Source organism: Dermacentor variabilis, chromosome 8, assembly GCF_050947875.1.
Source record: "Dermacentor variabilis isolate Ectoservices chromosome 8, ASM5094787v1, whole genome shotgun sequence".
NCBI classification, from domain to species: domain Eukaryota; kingdom Metazoa; phylum Arthropoda; class Arachnida; order Ixodida; family Ixodidae; genus Dermacentor; species Dermacentor variabilis.
The window spans coordinates 125,488,507-125,515,514 of NC_134575.1; the positions used below are offsets into that span (position 1 = coordinate 125,488,507).

Consider the following 27,008-nt stretch of genomic DNA (forward strand, 5'->3'; position numbering starts at 1 on the left):
GGTTAAGATAATGGCGCTTTGAAGTATTACACATGTAATGAACATTCTGCAGGTATGTTCATTTGTATATCAGAACATGTTTATAATTTTGGGTGGTCTCCTTTTTTTTGTTCTTCTTAGTCCTCAGCTGTGTAGATCTCCCGAGGGGGTGCCTTTCGGAATTGAGAGAAGAGATCTTGTGCGGGTTCTTCTTTTATGTGTGTAACATAGTTTGCATATATCTGAGTGGTTACGAGCGAAGAGTGCAATCTTCCAATGATGGGCGATGTGCAACTGCTCTCGCTAACGCTAAGGCACACTATGCTGACAGCTTCGTCCGGTTTAAATCGCTTCGTGCCAGTGAGCGCGCATAAAAATATCCCCTCCGTCAAAAGAACTCACGTAGCGCACAACCTTTTCCAAGCGAAGCAGTAGATCCGGATTTATTGGATAAGTTCTGTAGAGCTAGAGGTGGGAAAAATGTGCAGCATGCGATTTTCGATGTAGTAATCACGTTCTCGAAAACCAGGGTGCAGTTCTGAAACAGAAATCGGCAAGCTACGGCTCAAGAACGCAGTGCTCGTCATTTCCACACGTTGAAATCGCTGGCTGTTATGCGCTTGCAACATAAATTATGCGAGTAAGGAACGTACGTAGCGCGCTAACTAATGTCACACGTCATAGCTGAATGGGGTTAAGTAGATACCTATGAAAGTTTACGATATAAAGAAGACGCGAGAAATGTGGTTTGAACGGAGTCCTCTTGCAGCAATCCAATACCTGTCAGTCGCTGTTAGAAACGGAAACAAAGCAGCCATGGAAATTTGTCTTTATCGGTGATCTAGTATTAGTTAAGAAGAGAAACTATGAGCATAGTAGGCAGGCTTGACGGCGGAGTCATTAAGAAGCGGTGCGCGTAGGCAGGTGTAGAAGAAAGACAAGCCCCACCTGGCACCTTAAAGCATCGGACTTTCCACAGCAGAGCAGCATATAGAATAAGCCATTCTAAACGCGTAACCAAAACCGGTGGAAGACCCAATGATGCTAAAGCAGACAAGTTATTAGGTTTTACGCTTCCCCGTAGTCTCAGGAATGGCTTAGCGTTTAATTTTCTTTTGCTGCTCTGTGATGTAGTGACGTAAACGATAATATAACCGCTGCTAGAGCACAAAATGGCTATGATGAATCGGCTGTGTTCCCCCGTTCTACGTCATCCACACTAATTCCTCAAACTTTTCTTCAATAGCATGAGAAATTTGCTGCACAAGAAAAGACGGCAAACGAAGAACTACGGCAGTACGCCCACCTCTCTGCGCCGCTCACCTTCCGTCCACGCAGTGCACGCGTTTTTCGTGAGAGTTATAGTACATGGCGAAACAGTCGCCTCCAAGGCCACAGCTGTCGGGCTGCAGGACCTGCATGCAGGCAGCCATGGCAACTGCGGCATCTGCAGCATTTCCTCCACGGCGCAGCACATCTGCAGGTTTTAAACATATAAAAAGAAACAGCACTGTTAGTGGATGTGTGGTGTGTGAGTTCAGGTGTCTATGGATGATGGCACTTCACTTTGAATATACTGCTCACATGTTCCAGTTCATCTGTGGTGTTCGTGATGCGTAGAAAATGCGGTGTATTCGCTCAATTTCAAGTCTGATTCACAGCATAGCACTTAAATATACCCCCTATTATTATGCGTGTCCTATAGTGTATTAGGCTCCTACTTAAATATTTATGACAGCGTTTTTTACCATTTGCAGTCTTATACTGATAAATGGAAATGTGCGGTTATGAAACACAATATGTTGTTTACATTTCGGTTGTGACCACGAAATTTTTTATGTATAGACATTGAAATAATTGCGCTTATAGAACTCAGACGGCACATTTTTACTGTTTTGCAGGTACCCACTACGGATGACGTTAACATCGAACGCGGAAATGTGGATGGACGCATACAAGCTCCTCTCTACGGACCGCGCACTCAACTGATGCCACTGTCTAAGATGGCTGCGTTGATCTCTGTTAATGTTGTAGCTTTAAATAATTAAAGTAAACGTTAGAGAATCTTGTAAAAGCACCATTTATTGTCCTTCGACGGCCAGGGAGCCCAATTTTACCCCCTACTGAGAAATTCTAGGGAATGCACCATATAAATGTGCAGCACATCGTCATGGGGCAGGAGCAGGTGAACTGCGGAGCGAACAAATCGTGTTGGGAATCGCTTCGAGAACTGTTCTAAAGATGTGCATACTGGAACAAGAAAGAAACCGGAATGAAGTCTCAGTGCATTCAACTCGAACTGAATGGAACTACTGCTTTTATTTTCGGCTCAACACCCAGGTGCGAACTTGCTGTAACCTAAAGGATGATTCAATCTTAACCAACAACCCATGAACATATCCACATTGCTGTGCGCTAGGTTTATCAGGGGGTACAGATATATAATCGCTGTCATGGAGGCCTTGATCATCTTTGCAAAAGCGCCTTTAAGTTCACTATTGCTATGAAAGTACTTGGTAGATGTATAGCAGGTGAAGCCAACGTTTTTTAGGGAAGAATAAAAGCACTGACGTTGAGTACTGCGACCCTTTTTTTTTTGTACACAGCTGCACCAAGGTTTCCATGGCGAACAAGCAAAAGTGTGTACTTGTTCGCGGACATAAGCTACCCAAGTCTTGCATGTTTTGGCGATGTCAAAACTAAACTAGGGCGATAAGCCGCCGCTCCCTGGTAACATGAAGTATGTTCATTGCAATTCCTTCCCATGGCCGTTTTGGCATTACGTTTGCCGAGAAGTACAGAAAAATCTACGCAGTTTTTTGAAAAGACTGCTTCCACTCCGGTGATATTATGCGCCGTAATGTTGAAGGCGTTGGAAGTCAAACCATGAACAATTTTATGAAAGTAAATGACGCTACAAACACCTGAATTTTTGCCTCTACACCTGTTCAGCTAACCTGAAAGCTGAACAATTTAGCCTTTGTAGAAGTGCCCAATCTAGTCGATGCCGCCATATGCGTTTCCGAATGACTTGCCAACAATGCGATATAATCTAAGAGCGTAACTACGACACATTTATTTACGTGGCGGGAGACCGAGCACATACGATATGCGCAACGTTTCATCACTGTACACAAAACTCAAAACTTCCCAACAGCGCAGAATCCCAACTTTAGACAATCCACACAGTCGCCTCAAATTTCTGATGCCGGACGTGTCTTGCAAGGGGGCATATCTGCAAGCGCGGAGTCAAAAACGGAAAACTCATCCTGTTTCAGCGAAGCTGTCAGCCTCTGGTTGGTCGGGATTTTCGCGCAGTCGACCTTGCAAAAAACAATAACAGCTTTCAGCGACTGAAGCGAAACTTGCTTACATTCTCTGGTATCATGCCTACAACACACAGCCCAACGTTCGTTCCAATAAAGAACAAGCATCCAAACCATATATTTGATGATAAGGCGCTCCTGCTAACAATGCGAAGCAAGTAGTGCTCCCCGCCTACGTTTTTTTTTGTAAATATTATGTTTACGCAAGCTGCCGTGGCGACGGCACCTTGCAACGTGAGAAGTGACGTCACTAGCCTTTTATATAAAAATCAGTAAATCTAGCAAGTGATTTCATTGATGCAACGCCGCTGTGGCTGGGCAACATATAGCTACGAGCCCCGAGGAGCAGAAGGAATACGAGGAGCGCGTACGGGAAACGCCAATACGACCAGCGCAAGCGTGCTTCTGCTGATTGTATCCACTTTCACGAGGCCGGGATGGCGAGTCAATTTTTCCCCGAGCCCACAGTGGTCGGCACTACATTATATTCTAGAACGAGTAGGGCTCGCAAAGCAAATCCCTTTTTAGCATCGTTTACACAACTGTGGAAGCCAACATAGTGCTTCAACAGCAAAAGATTTGATGGAAATCACATGGTTTAGGATATGTCACAAATATGTTGAAACAATTTTCATTCGAACTGTGACCCATGTTGAAAGAATATTGCGAGACATTTTAGAGAATCTGCATTGGAAATAGACGTCTAGTTTGATTTTCGTATTAAGTAGTCACACTCTAGTGTGCGCACTTTTTTGCAGGAAAAATGTTTTACGCATGGTAAAAGTGGAAATTGAGTGTATGGAGAAAATATACTGAACATGAAATAGCTGATGTTACTATTACTGTTGCTGTTGCTACTGCTGCATTTGCTCTCGTCTAGCAGGCCACTTCAGTAGGCGAGTCAGAGCGCGTACATTCATTGAAGGAGCGAGGAAAAGAGAAAATGGGAAGAGAGACACGTTGGCACTTTTCCATTGTGTCACATGCGCAAAATGTCCTCTGGAGCTCCCTGATCGTCGCCACAGTACCATCTTGACTGTTTAATTATCCGCCACCTTTACTGCAAAAACTGCAGCTCTTGCCTTTCTACTAACGTACAACAGACCAGAGAGCTGTAGATTGATTGGCAGGGAAGAGGTAGAGAGAGGAGGCAGGAAATGGCTCGAGCCGACGCAGCCACCAAACGAGTGAATTACAGATTTGGCGCTCTTTGCTCGCCATTCCAGTACATAGGGATCGTGGGAGAGAGCAAATGCGACGTTAGGAGAGGAAACGCGAGCAGTTGCACACAAAGTAGATGAACTTAAGTTCAACCTACGGTACGGTAAGTTTCTGCCATTTTTGAAAACTCAACAGAATACAAATTTCTCAAGCGGAGAACTGAAACATGTCGTGCGGACACAAAACCTCACGACCTAAGAACGATACCTGAAGGGTCGCATATGAAATCAACACTTGTGCGCCCGCCAAGAAAACTTATTACTCGAGGCTGCGGCTTCGATTCAAACCGCAGGAGCCGCATTTCTACGACAGTGAAATACAAAAGTGCCCGTGTACATAGATGTAGATGCACGTCAAAGAATCATGGTGGGTCACTACGACGTGCCTCATAATCTGATTGTAATTTTGGCACGTAGAGCCCCATATTTCTATTAAAGTTGAAGACTCCTGCTACGGTGAGATATGCTGGGTGAGGTAATGACGAAGCTAACCTGCTCGGTGGTTGTGAACAATGGCGCACAACAACAGCTCAATCATACACGCCTCCCTGTGTCTTCTGCGTGCTACACAGATGAACAGCCGCTGTGCGCGAAATCAAGTGACCTGTCTCTTATTAGATAAATGCTGAAGAAATGAAACAATCGCCGTAAATATCACCATCAATTCTCGTCAAAGCAAGGGGCCCAGAAATTTTCGCTTACATTTATTCCCACGTGCGTGGGATCCGCATACGTCTTGTATTTGTAATTTATTGTACAACGTTTGCATTTTGTAAACTTGAAAAACCTCAATGAGGAATTGAAAATTCGAATTCATTGTGCAGAGGTAGGGCTTTATGATACCGAAGACGTAAAAATCTGGTGGAACTGAATATTTATAGGCATTATTATCCTTTACCTGATCTAGATAGGTACTTCCCTTTTTATCTCATTATGTTGGCACTTCAATCATTTATTATTTTTATTTTGTTTGTTCCAGATATTTACAAAGGGTACAACTAAATATATTTTTATTTCGTTATGGGATATAAGAGGAACTATTTTTCCTCACCAACTAGTGAAAATATATGAGTGCTAAGGAAAGTATAAAACGAAATGAAATAAACTTTTTTTCATGCTCACTGCAAGGCGAAGCAACTCCCCTGCGATTGCATAACCTTGATATCCATCAGCCGACTTAATATACTTCGTTCAGCTTTTCAAACACTTCCAATATTCAATGTCTTCCAATGGCTTCTAAAGCTTTCAATATGAAACCGTGAAAATTTCCAACCAATTCCAATTTCCAATTTTTCAAACCGTGAAAAATTAGGAGCGCCTACAAGAATGAATAATCCACAGCCTGCTGACAAAAAGAAAAAAACTGGTTCTAATTCCATATGTACATAGGCTATCACACAGCCTCAGGAAAGTAGCAGGCAGGTTTGGTGTAAAGGTTGTTTGTTCTGCCCCTAACAAGATGATCAAAACTTGCGGCCAGATTATTAGAAAATTGGCCCTGGCTGCCTCGACTCATGCTGGGAAGGGCTGCACTGTTAAGCATGCGTCCCCGCTTGTGCACTCTAGAATGGTAGTTGTTTACGAGCTTCCATTTTCCTGTGGTCACGTCTATATCGGCCATACAGGTCGTTGCCTGAACATTAGATTGTTTGAGCATAGGCGCTCGCTAACGGGTATCGCCTACTCGCATGTCGCGCGGCATTGCTCTGAGCATGGGTGCACGCCGCCAATCTATGAAAACACCACAATACTTTCCGCGCATAGAAATCAGACTACGAAGGAGAATATTGAGGCCTACTGTATCAGGAACAAAGGGTCGCGTTGTGTAAGCATGCCATCGTTAAATTTGTATAACAGTCAATTAGAACTTTTAAGCTGTCTCATAGTATAGCACTAAAGTAGAGGATTTCGCATTTGGCCTGCTCACTGATAATGACGCCATCGATGGGAGAGCACCTGGATATGGGTTGTAGTACATAGGATTGTGTATGGGGCCTTCGAATAAAATTAGTTGTGAGTTTAGCGCTGTCCTGTGTGTTCCTGCCTTCTGTCTTCGTCATATTGCGTTGCCTCTTCAAGATGTTGAACCAGTACCAACTCGCCCAAATGTCGATCCTTCTTTACTTGTATTATCTGGGACCCACGCAGCACCGTGAACATTAACGCGCTTGGAAAAATTCAGCGAATGGCTGTGTGATTTATTTTCATTTTATGCGGCCATCAACATACCGTCTCGTCAATTATAGAGTCTAACCAGGTTCCCTCATTACAATCCCGGTGCGAATATCAGCTTTTAAAATTTCTGTATTCACCACTTAATCCGAAGATCTGGCTCGACCCAGCCCCGTACTTATCCCGTTTGCTACCGTGCATGTTGTCATACGCACCCGCTTCGTCTAAATCTTTATTTTGTCAGAACAAATATATTTAGATTATTAGATTTTCCGCAAAGAATTATTGAATGGAAGAATCTGTCACCTGATTGTGTATAATTTATGTTTAGTTTGAATTCTTTGTCTTTGTAATACATTTCAGAATGTTACTGTGTTTATATCCACATTTTCCTATTGTATTTCTTAGCGTTTGGGCAATTCTTTATTTCCAACGTTGCTATTTCTTTTAACATTTTTTAGTTGTACATTGATCTGTTGTGTGGTTTATGAGGTTGTGTTTTCGCGCTTCCTTCATGGGACATGTGCCTTGCAGTATTGACAGGTGCTGGTGACGTTGAAGAACATAGTAGCAATACTGTGAAAGACAAAAGTAACTTTTATTGGGCGATCCTGTGCCCACAAAACAGCCTACACTTATTGCACAGCGATAGCAGTGATAACGGTCGGCGATCGTCGAAAATCCGATCAACGGGTCAAGCGCATCAGCTTTTATGCATCAAGCGTCGAATGTTCCAGACTAATCGTTGGGACCTGCGTTCCTTCCACAAAATTTTACACCATTCGCCTCACGCGATGAAATCAGATAACATAAGGTTTGGCGACAACAGACAGTGAATAGAGGCATCGATAACTTTCCAGAAACTTCGGATACATGCAGGCGCGTCCCGGGATCTGCGATAACATTTGTTAGGCGGCGAAACGTGGTCGCCCTATAAAGATAAGTACACGTGTCATTACCCCCATCTTAAAAAGCATCGACCCGATGCTGCAAACAAACGAAAGTAATAAATAAAAGCACTCGTAGCAACGGAAACAACAAAATAAGGAAGTTCGTCAGCGTCCGTAAAAGGTTTTAAGCAGTACCCGTGGACCACTTCAGATCGTGCGCGGCACCGCTATGAATGGGAAATGCCGTCGGGCACGACTTCATAGTCCAGTGCGCCAATACGTCGGATGACCTTGTGCGAAATAGCGTCGCAGTAGTTTCTCACTGAGTCCTCGTCGGCGTATCGGGGTCCATACCCAAAAACTGTCAACGGGATGATACTCGATGAAGCGTCGTTGGAGGTTGTAGTGTCGGCTGTCGGTCCTCTGCTGGTTCTTGATCCGCAGGCGGGCGAGCTGTCGGGCTTCTTCGGCGCGCTGGAGATAAGTACCAACGTCAAAATTTTCCTCATCAGTGAGGTGCAGCAGCATGGCGTCGAGCGTCGTCGTCGGGTTCCTGCCGTAAACCAGCTTAAATGGCGTGATCTGTGTTGTTTCTTGCACCGCCGTGTTGTAAGCGAAGGTTACATACGGCAGGACCGCGTCCCACGCCTTGTGCTCAACGTTGACGTACATTGCTAGCATGTAGGTGAGGGTCTTCTTTCGTCTGCGGGTGGCAGGCCGTTGTCCTCCTGTGCCTTGTCTGACTGTATTTTAGAATGGCTTGGGTGAGCTGTGCTGTAAAGGCCGTTCCTCTGTCGGTGATGAGGACTTCTGGGGCGCCATGTCGCAGCAGGATGATTTCGACAAAGAATTTCGCCACTTCGGCTACGCTACCTTTCGGCAGTGCTTTTGTTTCAGCGAAGCAGGTGAGGTAGTCCGTCGCCAAGACGATCCACATGCTTCCGGTTACTGACGTCGGAAAACGTCCCAGCAAGTCCATCCCGATCTGCTGGAATGGTCGGCAAGGAGGCTCGATTGGCTGTAGTAATCCGGCTGGCCTTGTCGGCGGTGTCTTGCGTGGCTGACAGTCTCGGCATGTTCTGACATAACGGGCGACGTCGGCGGTCAGGCGCGGCCAATAATACTTTTCTTGTATCCTCGATAGTGTCCGCGAAAATCCGAGGTGTGCAGCGGTCGGATCGTCATGTAGGGCGTGCAATACTTCTGGACGAAGTCCTAACGAGACAGCAAGAAGGTAATTAGCGCGGACTGGTGAGAAGTTCTTCTTCACGAGTAGATTGTTTTGAAGCGTGAATGAAGATAATCCGTGCTTAAATGCCCTAGGGACAACGTCGGCGTGCCCTTCCATATATTCGACGAGGCCTTTTAGCTCCGGGTCTGCCCGTTGTTGTTCAGCGAAGTCTTCCGCGCTTATCATTCCAAGGAAGGCGTCGTCATTCTCGTCATCTTGCGGCGGCGGGTCAATGGGTGCGCGTGATAGGCAATCGGCATCGGAGTGTTTTCGTCCGGACTTGTAGGTCCCAGTGATGTCGTATTCTTGTAGTCTGAGGCTCCACCACGCCAGTCGTCCAGAAGGATCCTGTATACTCGCTAGCCAACACAACGCGTGATGTCACTGACGAGATTGAACGGCCTGCCATAAAGATAAGGGTGAAATTTCGCTGTAGCCCAAACGATAGCGAGGCATTCCTTTTCGGTCGTAGAATAGTTGGCTTCCGCTTTTGACAGCGACCGGCTAGCGTAAGCTATCACCTGTTCGACTGCGTTTCTTCTCTGGACTAGAACGGCACCGAGGCCTAGGCTACTGCCGTCAGTATGAATTTCTGTATCGGCGTACTCGTCGAAGTGCGCAAGTACCGGTGGCGACTGCATGCATCGTTTGAGGTCTTCAAATGCGTCGGCCTGCGGCGTTTCCCACTTGAACTCAACATCACATTTAGTAAGACGTGTCAAAGGCTCGGCGATGCGTGAAAAGTCCTTGACATAGCGCCTGTAGTAGGCACACATGCCAAGGAATCTACGCACTGCCTTCTTGCTGAGGGTTGCGGGAACTGTGCGATGGCAGCTGTCGTTTGCGGGTCTGTATGGACACCAGATTTGCTGATAACGTGGCCTAGGAACAGAAGCTCATCGTAAGTGAAGCGGCATTTTTCCGGCTTCAGAGTAAGCCCTGACGACTTGATGGCCTCTAGTACTGTCGCAAGCCGCCTGAGGCGATCGTCGAAATTTCCGGCGAAGACGACGACTTCATCCAAACAAACGAGACAGGTCTGCCACTTCAATCCTGCTAACACCGTGTCCATGACGCGCTGGAACGTTGCAGGCGCCGAGCACAGTCCGAATGGCATAACCTTGAACTCGTAGAGGCCGTCTGGGGTGATGAAGGCCGTCTTTTCGCGATCTATTTCGACGACGTCTATTTGCCAATAGCCAGACTTGAGGTCCATCGACGTGAAGTATTTAGCGTTGCAGAGCCGATCCAATGCGTCGTCTATTCGTGGGAGGGGGTATACGTCCTTCTTCGTGATCCTGTTCAGACGACGATAATCGACGCAGAAACGTATGGTTCCGTCCTTTTTCTTTAGCAGGACAACAGGGGATGCCCACGGGCTCTTCGACGACTGGATGATGTCGTTGCGCAGCATTTCGTCGACTTGTTCTCTTATAGCTGCACGTTCTCGCGCCGAAACTCGGTAAGGGCTCTGGCGGAGTGGTCGAGCGCACTCCTCGGTGATTGGGCGATGCTTGGCGACTGGTGTTTGTCGAATCCTCGATGACGTCGAAAAGCAGCCTTTGTATCGTCGGAGCAGACTTCTGAGCTGCTGTTGCTTAATCACGGGGAGACTTGGAGTAATGTCGTAGTCTGGTTCGGGAACCATCGTCGTCGGGGTAGATACGGCGGAATCCGAGAAGACAAACGCATTACTGGTTTCCAGAATTTCCTCGATGTACGCGATCGTCTTGCCCTTGTTGATGTGCTTGAACTCTTGGCTGAAGTTTGTCAGCAACACTTCAGTTTTCCCTCCATGCAGTCGAGCGATCCCTCTTGCGACGCAAATTTCACGGTCTAGCAGTAGACGTTGGTCGCCTTCAATGACGCCTTCTACGTCAGCGGGTGTTTCGGGGCCGACAGAAATAACAATGCTCGAGCGAGACGGGATGCTCACTTGATCTTCGAGAACACTCAAGGCGTGGTGACTACGAAAGCTCTCCGGCGGTATCACTTGATCTTCCGACAGCGTTATCGATTTTCACTTCAGGTCTATGATTGCGCCGTGTTGGTTCAGGAAGTCCATGCCAAGAATGACCCCTCGTGAACACTGTTGGAGGATAACGAAGGTGGCAGGGTTAGTGCGGTCATGAACGGTTATTCTTGCCGTGAAGATTCCAGTCGGCGTAATGAGGTGTCCTCGAGCGGTCCGAATTTGAGGGCCCTCCCATGCAGTCCTAACCTTCTTCAACTGGGCGGCGATGTGTCCACTCATTACGGAGTAATCGGCCCCTGTGTCGACTAAGGCAGTGACTGCGTGGCCGTCGAGAAGTACGTCGAGATCGGTGGTTTTTTGTCTGGCGTTGCAGTTGGGTCTTGGCGTCGGATCGCGGCTGCGTCGTGTTGAACTGAAGATGGAACGTCGCGTCGTCAAGCCGTCTTTCGTCGGTGTAGTCTTCGCTTCATGATTTCGTCGGGACGGCGGCGTGTCGTCATTACGTTGTCGAGATTGTTTCTTTGTCGTCTTCGTCGGCGGCGGAGGATCTTCGTCAGTTCGACGAACAGCAACCGTAGCTCCATGGGTTGCTGCTTTTAGTTTTCCGGATATGGGCTCGCTGACCGGCCCCGGGCTGGGCCAGTGTGTGGTCGGCGCGGCGGCGACAACTAGCAGCCTGGTGATGGTGAACGCGAAGGTCGTCGAGAGCTCCACTGATTAGCGGCGAGGTAGTCGGCGATATCGTGAGCGCGTTCACCTTGCTGCGGGCGCGGAGCGTTTACAGCGAAACCTGGCAGTCCCATATCGCGGTATGGGCATCGGCGATACACATGGCCGGCTTCTCCGTAGAGATAGCAGAGCGGGCGGTGGTCAGGGGCTCGCCAAATGTCCGTCTTCCTCGCGTAGGTGCGCTGGGCGACGGGTGGGCATGCTGGTGGCGGCGGCGGCGGCGGATGACGGAATTGTGCCGTTGCAGGGCCCTGGCGTGGTCGCGGAAGGGGACCTTGCCGGCGTGGGACGGCGGCGTATGTCATCGCTTCTGGCTGGGGCTGCGGTAATTGTGGTTGCAGCTCGGGAACTCCAAGCGATCGGTGCACCTCTTCTTTCACGATGTCGGCGATCGAAGCCACTTGGGGCTGCGACGAAGGCAGGACCTTGCGCAGTTCTTCGCGCACAATGGCCCTGATGGTCTCCTGAAGGTCGCCGGAATCCAGTCCTTGGATGGCGTACTGCGGCGTGAGCCCCTGGCGGTTATATTGCCGGGTGCGCATCTCCAGAGTTTTCTCGATCTTCGATGCCTCTGCAGAAAACTCAGCTACGGTCTTCGGCGGTTTACGAATAAGTCCTGCGAAAAGTTCTTGCTTGACGCCCCGCATCAGGAAGCGGACCTTTTTCTCCTCTGACATTTCCGGGTCGGAGTGCCGGAAAAGACGGGCAATCCCCTCCGTGAAGATCGTGATCGTCTCGTTTGGCAGCTGCACTCTGGTTTCTAGTACTGCTTGGGCTCGCTCTTTTCGCACGACGCTTGTAAACGTTTGCAAAAAGCCGCTTCGGAACATGTCCCACGTCGTTAAGGTGGCTTCTCGATGCCCGAACCAGGTCCTGGCGGCCTCTTCCAGTGCGAAGTAGACATCCCGCAGCTTGTCATCACTGTCGCAACTGTTGAACGTAGCGACTCTCTCGTACGTCTCGAGCCAGGTTTCCGGGTCCTCGAATGTTGATCCGCGCAACGTCGGAGGTTCCCTGGCTGCTGCAGCCCGATGGGGGATGCTGGGGATGCCATTAGGGTTGCCTTGGCCACAATCTTCTTGGTCTTCTCAGGTAGAAGTCCGTGCTCCGGGGGCAGCTGTTGAAGACGGCGGCTTGCTCGATGCTCCGGGACTACGTTGGTGTTCTCTTTGCGGTCTGGGCTTGGATCACGGCTTGTCGGGGGCGTCCGGTACATGAACGAAAAGCACCTCCACCAGATGTCACGTGGTGGTGATGTTGAAGAACACAGTAGCAAATACTGTGAAAGACAAACTAACTTTTATTGGGTGAACCTGTGCCCACGAAAACAGGCTGCACTTTTAGCACAATGATTGCGGCGAACACGGTCGGCGACCGTCGAAAATCTGATCAGTGGCTCAAGTGCGTCGGCTTTTATACAGCAGTCATCGAATGTTCCAAACTAATCATTGGGACCCGCATGCCTTCCACAAAGCTCTACACTATTCGCGTCGCGCATAGATGCTATCAGATTACACAAGCTGCGGTGAAACACAGTGGACGGAACCATCGATAACAATCCAGAAAATTCTTTTACATGCAGGCGCGTCTTGCGCTGTGCGTTAAGATTTGTTAGGCGGCGAAACGTGGTCGTCCGATAAAGTTAAGTACATGTGTCACTATTGAAAAATGATATAGATCTTAATTACGCTGTTTCTAAAAATCGAATGCCTAATTGAATAATAACAAAAAATCGGGCAAATACTTTTCCTATATTACTTGAAGGCACATACAGATACAGTACCATTGCCTCATCTCAACACCTAACATCTCATGGTGAAGGCACATTGAATCCACGTGCGATAAAGCACCAAAGAAAATATACTATCTGAATCGTACATTCCGAAAATATTCTCGTGATACAAAATTGTTATCATATAAATCACTCATCCAACCCATTGTCAAATATGGTTGCCCCATCTGGAACCCTTATAAGGTATCTGACATTAACACCCTCAAATCAGTTAAAAAAAAAGCAATTCGTTTCACATACCGCTGTTATGACTAGAAATTCTCGCCCTCATCTCAACTTGTACTAGGTCTACAACCTCTGTCCGAGTGGAGTGGTCGTGAATGCCTTACATTGTTGTACAATCTCAGTAACACCCTACGCTAGTCATTAAAGAACAACTATCTTTCTGCTTATAAATATAAACCGACTAGGCAGTGCCACAATTTTAATCTTGCACTTTTGAACCATGTACTAACCTATTTAAGTGTAGTTTCTTTCCTCATTCAATTGAAAAATATGCAACTTACTACCAAGTGAAACTAAGTCACTGTCTTTATAGGAATATTTGTATAACTTAACACAATTCATGCTGCGTTTATTTTACTCGTTGCATCTTTTATGTTGAATTATCATGATTCATATGGGGTTGAATTTGATTTGTGCAGGAAAACGTTTGTTGTTATATGAAATATATAAACCAAACCCACTGCTCGAGAACCCAATGGGGCTGCACCATCATTATCATCATCAGCAGCAGCAGCCTTGTTAAGCCCACTGCAGGGCAAAGGCCTCTCCCATACGTCTCCAACTACCCCTGTAATTTGCTGATTGTGGCCATGCTGTCCCTGGAAACTTCTTGATCTCATCCGCCCAGCTATTCTGCTGCCCCCTGCTACGCTTCCCTTCCCTTGGAATCTAGTCCGTAACCATTAATGACGATCGGTTATCTTCCCTCCTCATTACATGTCCCGCCCATGCCCATTTCTCTTTCTTGAATTGAACTAAGATGTCATTAACTCGCGTTTGTTTTCTCAGCCAATCTGCTTTTTTCTTATCCCTTAACGTTACACCCATCATTCTTCTTTCCATAGCTCGTTGCGTCGTCCTCAATTTAAGTAGAACCCTTTTCGTAAGGTTCCAGGTTTCTGCCCCGTACTTGAGTACTGGTAAGACACAACGGTTACACACTTTTCTTTTGAGGGATAATGACAAAGTGCTGTTCATGATCTGAGAAAGCCTGCCAAACGCGGTCAAGCCCATTCTTATTCTTTTGAATATTTCAGTTTCATGATCCGGATCCGCAGTCACTACCTGTTCTAAGTAGATGAATTCCCTCACCCCTTCCAGTGCCTCGCTACGTATCGCAAACTGCTGTTCTCTTCCGAGACTGCTAAAGATTACTTTAGTTTTCTGCAGATTAACTATTAGACCCACCCTTCTGCTTTGGCTCTCCATGTCAGTGGCCATGCATTACAATTGGTCCACTGAGTTACTTAGCAAGGCAATATCATCAGCGAATCACAAGTTACTAAGGCATTCGCCATTAGTCTTGTCCCCAATTCTTCCGAATGCAGGCCTCTAAATACCCTGTAAACACGCTGGGAATAGCATTGGAGAGATCGTATCTCCCAGCCTGACGCCTTTCTTTATTGGGATTTTGTTGCGGACATTATGGAGGACTACGGTGGCTGTAAAGCCGCTATGGATATATTTCAGTATTGTTACATAAGGCTCTTCTACAGCCTGACTCCTTAATGCCTCCATGCCTGCTGAGGTTTCGACTGAATCAAACGCTTTCTCATAATCAATGAAAGCTAGATATAAAGGTTGGTTATATTCCGCACATTTCTCTATCATCTGATTGATAGCGTTAATATGGTGTATCCTTGAGCAGCCTTTACGGAATCCTGCCTGGTCTTTTGGTTGACAGAAGTCTAACGTGTTTCTGATTCTATTCGCGATTACCTTTGTAAATACTTTGTAGGGAACGAATAGTAAGCTCATCGGTCTATAATTTTTCAAGTCTTTGGCGTCCCCTATGTTATGGATTAGGATTATGTTAGCGTTCTTCCATGATTCCGGTGCGGTCGAGGTCATGAGGCATTGCCTTTACAGGGTGGCCAGTTTTTCTTGCACAATCTGCCGACCATCCTTCAACAAGTGGGCTGTTACCTGATCCTCCCCTGCTGCCTTCCCCCTTTGCATGGCTCCCAAGGACTTCTGCACCATGTATAAATAAATAAATAAATAAATAAATAAATAAATAAATAAATAAATAAATATGTAAGTCTACGAATTAGAATCGGTAAGTTCGCAACCTTGAATTGAATTCTCAGGAATGTACCAGTTATGGATATGAATTTTGAGTGTCAGACGAAGTGCATTGCCGTTCCAGTTGCTTTTTTACGAAACAGTTCTTTGATGCATTGAAGGGTAAAAGCGACTGCAATACCAGTCCATTTCTTCACACAATTTGGACATTAATATCTCGAAACTAGCGCAGCCCCGAGAAGCTGTTTCAAGTGGATAGACCTTGCGAACACACTTGTTGCAATTCGTGGATTGAAATGTGGGTTGTAAAATAACTATAAAAATAATTAGCGCGTTTATGTTATTTATCCACTGAAGCACTTTGATTTCCAGTGGAAGTAACGCCGTCTCATTGAAGAATTTGTATCACGAGTGAGAACTTCGCGGTGTACCACAGGCGTTATTTTTATTGTACATTTTTTAAAAGAAGCAGCAGCTGTAGAAACACACTGTATATCATCACTGTTGCATATATATATATATATATATATATATATATATATATATATATATATATATATATATATATATATATATATATATATATATATATTTGTTGTTATAAGAATTACGGGAAGTGTTCCATTGCGTCACGATGCGCGATGCGCATCACAAACGGTTCGACCCCTCAGAGACATTTTCACGGCGTAAAAGACTGGTGCTCTTCGGTGGGTTTCTTGCCAAGATTCAGCCGTAGAAACAATCTCGCCCGAATCCGGATGAATGTGAGCGGTGCTGTGCAGAGGCCGAGTGTACTCGATAGGGCGCCAAATGAGAAGACAAACTGAAGGCTATCGCGCGGATTATGGATAAACGTGCTGCAGAAGACCATCAAGTGACTTCCCACTGACACCTCAGAAATCAGGCGCTAGCTCGCGACACAGAGCTGCACAGGGTTATTCCTTGCTGGGCGAACTTCTTATTCGGTGGTCTAACTCTTAAAATAAGTGCAAATTTCCTGCATTTTGTCTTAGAGTCGGCGACGCCTTTTGAATGTAAGATTCGTTTGCTTATTGTGCGCCGAGTTCAGTCACGTACTGGAAATACCTTTGTACGCCTCTGTACAAAACCACTACTTCTTAGCAAACAATCCCAGTTTGATTTCGCGCAGAGTCCTCGTAACACTTACCCAAGCCAGCAACGCTCACCAGCATTTCATCGCTGACCACTGCCGCCGTTGGCGCTATTACGGGAAACCTCCTGGACAGTCGTCTGACACTCATGTAGAAAAGAGAGGCCATCGCGCAAGTGTCCACAGAAACTTAAAGCGAGTGCATACGAGGAAGACAGGTGCGTACGCCCTTTGCAATTTTGCCAACTGAGCAGGTTGGCTTATCCTACCGGCTGTTGCATGCGCGGCGCAGCTGTCGGTGAAGCCGCTAAAAACGGGACTCGTCGACTGAAACACATAAATATACGCCAGATGCTTTTAGTTTTTTTTTATTTTGGACGTACCATAGCGCGTCCGAAACAAACAGCAAAGATTAAAGCAGGTGAACGGCACAAATGATAACGATGTGCTGTAAAATGCTTTATAATTTCGGAAACTACGCAGTTAAACCTATCCCACCGGATGTTGCGTGCGTGAAGCAGCTGTGACTGATGCAGCCAGTATCAACTTTGTCCAATAAAACACATAAATATATGCCATGTGCACGTACGTTTCTTTTACTTTTTTTTAATATGCTTGCATTGTAGTTTTATAATGGTTAACCTTCCGATAGAGTCCCTGACGCTGGGGCCTAGCGCAATATTGAGCGAAGCTACAATCGCCTGAGGGCATGTGTCATGGTATGCATATAGTTCACTAAGGAAATCGGCAGCTTCAGTAGTTTCCTAAACGTGAGTGGAGTCAAGTGCCTTGCCGAGATGTGTTCAGCTATGCAGCCATGTCAATCAAGGGTCACGCACATCCGCGGTGATCAAGGGCTTTAGTTAGCTTGAAGGAGAGATCCTATGTGATAACTTTGGTTATCGTAGCAAAGCTACACACATGACATTTGGCTGATATATTACGGTAAAGCTCACTGCTCATAGCATTGAGGGACGCGAACACACGTAACAAGCGAAACTTTCGCATAGAAGTAGCCGTTCAATTTCAGAATACGTGCTAAGTGTACAAGACAGGTGACGACGAAAAGATCGTTAGCTGAGATTCTTCACATAGAAGATTAGTTAAAAGAAATGTGCTTTCGTTTTTGCGCAGAAGCCTATATAGAATACATGTAATTGCGACGTCAGGGAATGCTTCGTTGTTCAGACAAACCTGTTTCTAGGGATTGGTTTACAGGGTTACTTCATCATGACTGTAGTAGCAAAATGTATTAAAGCGATAGCTAGAAAAACGTGACAGTTATAGTGAGGGTTAAGGCTAATACAAAACGCCAGGCGTTTATAGATGCAAACTACCCCACATACTGAAAAAAATTGCCTAAGGAAACGAAGACTATTCAGACTGTAAAACGTCTCTAATTCGACAAGGTTTATGGATCGACGTCAATTGCACGTGGATTGACGAAAACGTCTTCAAGGTATGACTTCTAAACAAGGACGTTGGCAGTACGGAAAAAGTAGTCAACTAATTACATTTCCCTGCTTACACATTACAACGACAAAAACGAGTGTACGTCAATGAAAAGTTGTGAGAGCGCTCCTGGCATGCCAGCACATTGCAGGCCGTAGGAAACTTGCGACACATTGAGCTAGACGTGCGTGCGATCCACCATTCAATAACAGGAAAGCTAAAAGAAGCGAGACATAATATATGCGCCGGAAATCCATTGGAGGGGCGAATGTACAAGCTCCTCAGTATTGCGTCTATGAATACAAAATATACATTGACGCCGAAATTCCACCATGGTTGTCTAAGTATGCGCAAGCGTTGTGCGACTTGCTCATCTTCATGCAGTCCGGTGTCATTCTCAACCTTATCAAATTTCAGCCGACCAGTATAAGCACTTATCAAGCCTTATCGGTACTTATCAGCCTTTTCCGACTATATCCGACCGTTAGTTATCAATCCTTATCGGTCCATACCTACCGTATCATAATTGCTCTCATCATTAAAGTCTTTATCCACTTTACAATCTTGTACATCCGCGTGGAACCATTGTCAACCGTGGGGAAACCCATAGAACCCGTCATCACTATTTATTGTCTTTATCAACTCATTCGCTGCTCATCTGTCTGTTTGGCGACGCAAAGCGCATGAGCGCTCAGAGATCGGTGCATTTTCGTCGCTGCAGGACCACCCCTACGCAAGGCGCATCCCGTGACTACTGAAAAGCATCATGGATGTGGTGTGTTTCACAATAAATTTTAGCAAAGTCCGAATTTTCCTCATGTCTACAATTCTCCAAGCCGGCTCTACCTGTGGCTCTAGAGATGATTTTTATTCCACCGTCGCGAAATACTTCAAGAAAGCGTTCATAGAAACTGTCCTCCTCTGTTGTTCGTTTTGTACCACAGATTCAACACATTCATATGGTTAATACATATTCACCTTCTGCATGCGTGGGTGTTTAGCCCAGTGGGTAAGACACTGGGCTTCTGAGTGTGGGGTTACAAGTTAGAAAGGCTGAACCGCCAAAGTTGTTCCCTTCAAATTTAATTGGTTTATATATTAATTTTTATACAGAAATTGCTTTTACGTGACAGACGGACTGAGGGACGGGCACACGGGTGTACTAGTTCGGTTGGCAAAAAAATTCCTTACGCACATAAACAAAATCGACAAACTTTTCACCGCACATGCGTGCAATGCGAGAACACGCGGGAGTAAGCTATGGAATTGATATGTCCCTAGCATGACATGTTGCAAAACCCAGCGTCTTCCAGTGCCTTCTAGTATGAAACGAGCGCATTTTTTGAAACTGGATCGTACTGGGCACACTGGCGCTCCCTGCGAGTTACTGGGACACCAGGGACAACGCTGGATGAGAGCTGGGCCACAATGGACGAGTCGCTGGTTTCACTGCCATGATGCTGGGGTGCATTGGTTTGTGTTGTACACAAGCTCCTTCTCGCTGCAATTCGCTGGCTTGCATTGGAAACAGCGCTGGTTGCTCGTGTGCAGCAGCTGTTCCAGTATTCAAGGAGTACAGACGCTGCTGAATATGAAACGCTTTGTACAATTTAAGCGCTTCATACGTCATCGTATCCTCAAACACTATGTTAGGGTAATAAAAGCCTACTTCGTGTCGCATCTCGAAAGAAAGGTGCGCGAGCTGCCCTGTTTATGCATGCGTATTTCACACTGAAGCTCACCTTCTTTTTCTTGCATTGTCCCTTTTGACTGGGCAGATAGCTACACCCTCAGACGAAACCACCAAACGCAGAGGATGCCCCGCATTTTCATAGTTTGTGCGTAACAGATGACTGCGAGTTGTCGCCGTTCAGACGTGTTCGAACGGACCCCGAGTTCAAAGCCGGCCGGTCATTGATATTATCGTACCGACAACAAAGCTGAGGCGATTCGTGCGCTTCCATTTTCCCCAGTGTACTAAAAAGTAATAGATAAAAGGTTCTGAGTCTCAAATACACGCAATTTAGCATTCGCCAGCTACCCGCGCCGAGATCCGTCCTTTCTGCCGAAGCTTATGCCTAGCGCCTCCGCCGACGCTATTTACACGCTATCGGCCCATCTGGGCTTAGGAATCAACGAGTCTCATTAGGAGAAATCACTGTATATTTCAGCTTTTGCATCGAAGTTCTCAAATAAACCATATTTTTCGTTACTGTAATGTTGGCACAAGACGCGATGAGCGCGGATGTAACGCGCTATATATATATATATATATATATATATATATATATATATATATATATATATATATATATATATATATATATATATATAAATATATATATATATATATATATATATATATATATATATATATATATATATATATATATATATTTATATATATATATATATATATATATACGTATATGTGCTCATGATGGTGTATGGATTTTATCGGCGCGAGGGCCAGATATAGCCAACGAGCGTCAAGCAACAGATAATAAATGAAGAACCGATGGTGGGACATTACAAAGGTCAGGGTTGTCAATCAAGATGTGAATGGTACATGTAACTTGGCTGTTCAGAGGACTAGAATTAGTCGCTGTAAAGTGCGTAAAATGTACAAGTATAAAAATTACTATGATTAGAGGTGTATGCTATGAACATAAAAGTTGTGTTACCAAGGGATTATGGACTTCACGAGTGAGTGTCAGTACCACTAATACCTCACCGTGAGCCCTTGAACGCAAGAGCTGGGAGGCATGTGCTTTCCAAAAATGTATCGTAGGCTAGTGCTGTCGCCGAAGGCTAATAGCACTAGCCTACGCTTCTCTGTCGAAGGTATATGATTACACTGACATGTCGATTAAAACGCATCGTTGAACAAAGAAAACAAGGCATATCCCTAGCGCAAACAAGACGCGGCTATCAAAATCAACAATAACAGCGCATACAGCGTCCCGGATTGGCGGTTCATTAGGACTTTTACCGAAGTTGAAGTACGAATCGCAAACGAAAATCGGTGTTGTGACACTTCCAACTATACTACTCAATATGGACAACTTTTTTTTTCTTTTTCTTATACAGGCGTGAGTCTTAGGTGCTGGGTGATAGCGCATTCATCGTATCTGTGCCAGATGCGTCTGCGAAACCTTAACTGCGCCTGCGTCTTGGTCTGGCAAATTATTCAAATCAAATCAAATCTTTTTTTCCACCATGTACATTACAGATGGAGGACAACGGAAAAAAAAAAGCTGCCAGTCTTGGTGGCTGGATGAGTCCACCGCCTCACGTAATTAGCGTAGTTTGGGTATCTGCAATGAAAAACCGTCAATAAACAATTGTAAACACTTGATCAGTGCAGAACAAAAGTAAAACACAATTATTCTAAAATAATGAAGTAAATAAGTGCCAGGATAAGGAAATCAGTTTTCTTTTCCTGCAAACATAGATCTACATTTAGCAGTGGAACAAATAAATAGGTCAAGATTAGTAGATTGATAATATTTTAACAGTGATGGCAAAGAATAGCATAGGCGTTTCATTCCAGTGGTCAAGTTGGGTGCAACAACGTTCCAAAATTCTCCATGTCTGGTAGCATACTAGTGCTAAGTTTTTTCTAATTGTGCCAGTTTACCTAGGTTAGGTATGTTATATCTCACTGCATAGTTAAATCTCGTACTTAAACGATAGTGTTATAACTTATGAGCTGTTTTAATATGCACTCTATGGAAAAAAAACCTGCAATTGTTGCATTAAAATCAGCATTCACATACTGCCATGTGTTGGCGTGGCGTAGTGGTAAGGTACCGGGCTTGGGATGTGTCGGTCAGACGATGTAAGCTTATTGGTAATGTTTTTATTTATGAATTCTCTTTCTAATTTTTTTAATTCACTAAAACGCTCTGTGGTGCTTTCTGTACTTAAAAAAAAAATATACATATGGTGGTCAGACAACGCGTGTTCCATGCTCCAGAGCTGTTTTTCCCACTAGTACCCAGCACCTTCCAGTATGCTGCGCCAGCGGGCCCAGTGTCGAGCGTGAAGCGCGCGACACTGGGCGAATAATTTGGCATGGCACTGCACACTGGATGCAGGGTTTTGCATTATGGATGTCATGCAAATAGAGGTAGATTTCTGAGAACCGATAATTTGTTACAGCTTCATTCGGGCTCTGTTTTCTCCTCGTCCCCTTTGCATTCATTTGTTACGTGTATCCGCGACCCTTAATGGCATAGGAACCGCGCTACACCATGGCACAGTGGAGGGGGACCACCACTGATCTGTTGGTTTGTCATGTGCTGTGATAGCATTCAGCACAAGCTACACAACCAGTAATGAATGCATACCTGTCTGGTCAACGTTTCTTTTGTTACAAGTTGACGTCCTTTTAATGTCATAACCTCTTCGCCCTATATGAGCGGGATGTCTAAGGTGAAGGTAGCGAGTCCATGAAAACCAACCTTAAGAAATATAAAAGATGGGGCGAAAGTTGCTGTTATCTCCTGTGGACGTCCTGCGGGGAAAACCTTCCCACTATTAACATCGAAGCCGGCGAGAGGGTTCCTGTTTATAAAGGGCGTTATGATTGTCTGCGAAGCATTTATCTGCTTAAAAGTTTCCGTTTTCATTGATTTATTTAGCATCTTAAGAACTACGCGGTCATTTTTTTAACATCTTCGTTCGACTTCAAAAACAAATAAAACTGATGTTTACATGTAATGCCTCTCCGCCTTGCCAAGGAGAATGCGCGTGAAGGGCGACGAATGAAAAATGAGAGAGGCTCCAAACTGGGCCAAAGTTTCCCCTCCCCCGAACATTGCAAACTCGGCGCCCATGCTCATGACCTGGCGTCCCCTCATGCTTATTGGCTGCATCATCATGTGCTCAATAACATGCGCACCGGACCTTTAATCAACCAGATGACCCCAACAAGACGTATGCAATGACGCACGCATTAAGCACACCTTTAGTCAGACAGAACCATGGAGCAGTCATGGCGCCGGGGAAGCTAGCGCTTATCGAACCCCAATGGCTTCGTTACAATTCCCATTCAGACCAGACCGAAATTCACCATATTTTCTTATCGAAGGCTTTAGCTTACATTGTTTACAGCAACCTCCCGGCAAAATTGAGCAGCACTCCTAGCTGTCTTTTTATTCTTTATGATATCTTTACTCTTTTCGCGGCGGCCATTTCTGGCGGCTTCCTTCGGTCACGTTGACTACGCCGGATTTTCCTGTTTATTCAAAGGCGAAAGCATGCCGCTATGGTTAATGCAACCCTGGCGTCGACCCCCCCCCCCCCGGTCACAGAAGTATCACAAAAGTAGGACGGTCACAGAAGTATCAATAACGCAGTTTTTTACTCTTTTCTTTATATGGAATGCTTCCAAAACCTCACGTGCCTTTGTTTCTCTGCTTCTGCCAAGAATCTTTATCTCTCGGAACCGTGGTTCACACTTGTTGCAGTAGAGGCATTGTTTCCGTGGCGAATGTTCTGCCGCTCGGTCACACGCAGTGCAAGTTGCACAATGTTGTGAAAGATGCGCACCTCCTTCTTCATGCAGTGCGTGCGAGCTTTGACAAGCAAGTTGATACGTTGGTTTCAGCAAGGTTCCCAAGCACGGTTATCATAGCAGTGGCTGAATTGACCTTGCAGAAAATCAAAGGTGCCATGGTCAAGAAACCGTGCGCACAAGAAAAACAAAATGTGAAGCCAAAAGTGGTTCCGTATGTACATAGGATAGCCCACATTATGAAAAAGGTGGCAAACGAATACGGTGTCCCAGTCAGGTTTTCGGCTCCTCGGAAACAAGCACAGCTCTGCGCCCGCGTCGGAGCGAGGGTATGAGGAGCAGCTGCACCAAAAGATATGGAAAGCAGATTGTAAAGGGCTGACCGGTGTGGTATATGAAATACCTTTGACCTGCGGGAAAACCGATGTGGGCCAAATGGGTAAAGGCGTGAATGACCTTGCAGCTGAGCACGCGCGGTCGTTGAAAGAAGGAGGTGCACATTTTTCGCAACATTGCGCAGCTTGCACGGCGTGTCACCAAGCGGCAGAACATTCGCCACGGAAACAATGCCTCTACTGCAAGAAGTGTGAACCACGGTTCCGAGAGATAAAGATTCTTGGCGGAAGCAAAGGCACGTGAGGTTTTAGAAGCATTCCATGTAAAAGAAGAGAGGAAAAAACTGTGTTAGTGATACTTCCGTGACCCTCTTCAAAAGCCAAATGTCCTGTCTTGAACGGTTTGGCAGATTATGCATTATGGTCCATAGTGCGCATGTCCGTAATTTTCCTTATATTTGCTGATTTTTTGGTGAATAAAGATAGGTGAAGTTGGCGCTTGTCCTGTGTCGTTCTCCTTTTGTGATCGTCATAGTTTGCGCTGTTTCTTCTTAATTCAAATATGCACCATCTAGCCCAAATGAATGTTGTCATGAGATTATACTTTTGCCTGTATAGTACCCCGGGTTTTTCTACCCTTCTTCCTTAGTCCTTTGTTTTTTCAATTCTGCTGTTCAAATCTCGTCTTACCCCTTTTGATCAGTTGTAGCCAAGAATGGTCCCTGCTAATTAGAAGCCATCCTAAAGTGAATGGCTTTCCTTGCCTTTCTTGCCCAATTTTTGTGGTTGGCAGGCAGTGGTCACTGGTTGGCGATTGGTTCGATGCAAATGATGCATGCTCCCATGCAAGAGTTGTGGGGCACATTCGTTGCTGAATGCTACCTAGCTCTTTGAGGCACCCGGAGCTTTGGAGCCTCTGAAGGGTTAGTAGCTGCGATAAGCACGACAGCCCTCCTCTTCTGCTCATCCAGGAGAGGATGACGTCTTCCATGTTGTCACTCGAAGGGACATGAAATCAACTGGGGAAGGCACGCATTCTTTCCAGAAAAAAAGGAACACCTTTATTTTGAGTGGCTCAAGATTCAGACTACACCACACACTTCGAAGAGGAGCAATGGCAATCTGCCATCAGTGTATGTGCCCTGCCTGTGTCACGTGTTCAGGCCTGTTTAGGTGAACTGTCCAAATGCATTTTTCCTCTCTTTTACCTGCGAACAAGGCCCCCGTGTGGGAGCCGAATGGTCATTTTCTATGAAATGTATACTTTGGCCGGCGTAGTACCCCAGTTTTTTTCTGCCCTTCACAATAATGCCGCCAGCATTGCGCGAAGAAAAAGACGACCGACATATCCCAACTGCGTAGCCGCCACACTGCGAGCGTCAAGCAAAGCACCGCAAGGCAACGCTCGGCCGGTGCTGACAGGCCGGTGGCTTGTGCGCGAGAATCGGACGATTGGCAAGCGACAGGAGGGGACAAAGAGGAGAATGACGTTCGAAGGGGCGAAGCTCGAGGGACGTTTTTTGTTGTTGTTGAGTGCTCAGTTGGTTTTTGTTGACGGGCACAGGTTCGCCCAGCATAAATCAGTTTTCGTAGAAACGGCTGTTGTAACTGTTGGTTACATCGCTGGTGGAGGTGCGGGGTATGATTCCAAGCCCCACACACGCCAGGGAAGGTAGCCCGGATCTCCGAAGTTTGGAGCCAACAGAATTAACGCCTGTCCACCAACTTCGAATTGTCGCCAGATGTAACGGCTGGGACGAAACAAAGAAACTCCGGTATGTGTACTTCGCGCTGGAGGAATCTGCGCGCACGTGGTTTCAAAACCATGAAGCGTCGTTATCATCGTGGAACGACTTCCGACGAGAGCTGCTTACTACGTCCCCGAGCACGGACGGCAGAGAGAGGGCAGAAGCCACTATTCAGGCGAGGAACCAGCGTAACAACGAAAGTGTGACCATGTACATTGAGGGTATGACCCACCTCTTCCGCCGAGCCGATCCAAACAAGGCTGATGACAAGAAATTGCGGCACCTAATGCGCGGTGTGAAACAGGAGCTTTTCGCCGGCCTGGTTCGTAATCCGCCCCGCACTGTAGCTGAATTTCGATCAGAGGCGACGACGATGGAGAAGACGCTGCAGCAGCGTGCGAGCCAGTACAACAGAAATGTAAGCCTCGCATCATTTGACGTTGGGTCAGGAGCCCTCTCCAACAACATGGACATCCTACGCGAAATGGTGAGGTCCATTGTAAGGGAAGAGCTGCAGAAACTGCAGCTGGCTCAAAGCCCTCCTCCAGCGTCCTCACTTGCTGATGTCATACGCGAAGAAGTCCGGCAAGTAATTTGTGAGCCAGAGCCTCAGGTACGGCCCCGCGCACAGCCAGAGCGACAGCCGCGGATATCGTACGCCCAAGCTTTACGCGAGGACCTAGAACGCGCCGACTTTGAACGAACGGCCACAATACCCCAGGTACTTCCTCGCAATGTGCCGCCCATGGCAGAAGGAAGGCCACGTAAAAGCGATGTATGGCGCACTGCAGACCGGCGTCCCCTCTGCTACCACTGTGGAGAGGCTGGTCACCTATACCGGGAATGCCAGTATCACCGAGTAGGACTGCGTGGCTTCTCCGTGAATTCACCTTGCCCTCGAAACGGTGAGCGCCCTGATGAAATTGAAGCATTTTTGTCCACGCGCCAAACTATTCGAAACACCCAGCCACATGAACCTCGATCGGCAGCACCTGTGCGTTATAGGTCACCCAGTCCGCGTCCCTCTTCCATTTCACCGAGGCGTCGCGCACAAAGTCCGCGACGGGAAAACTAGAGCCAGCGACCTGTGGAGGCAAGGCCGCTGACTCCCGGAACACCGAAGGCCCTCCATCGCCAATCCGACAAGACGACGGAAGTGACGAACCGACGAACCAGTGCAGTGATGACGCCGTTACTTTCGAGTTGCGCGTCATCATCGACGACTTCGAAGTGACTGCGCTGATAGACACTGGTGCGGACTATTCAGTTATTAGCAG

The 27,008-nt window shown here is 46.4% G+C and overlaps 1 protein-coding gene across 1 annotated transcript in view; it reads right to left on the minus strand.

The window, feature by feature from the left end:
* Nucleotides 1-16,978, minus strand: part of LOC142591262 (glutathione hydrolase-like YwrD proenzyme) — a 116,973-nt gene extending 99,995 nt beyond the window's left edge. Inside the window, exons 1-2 of the mRNA XM_075703600.1 lie at nucleotides 16,733-16,978; nucleotides 1,303-1,456 (exon numbers count right to left, since the gene is read on the minus strand). Of these exons, the coding sequence (XP_075559715.1) occupies nucleotides 1,303-1,456; nucleotides 16,733-16,844 (266 nt within the window). The 5' untranslated portion in view covers nucleotides 16,845-16,978. The remainder of the gene's footprint in view (nucleotides 1-1,302; nucleotides 1,457-16,732) is intronic.
* Between the last annotated feature and the right edge of the window lie 10,030 nt (nucleotides 16,979-27,008).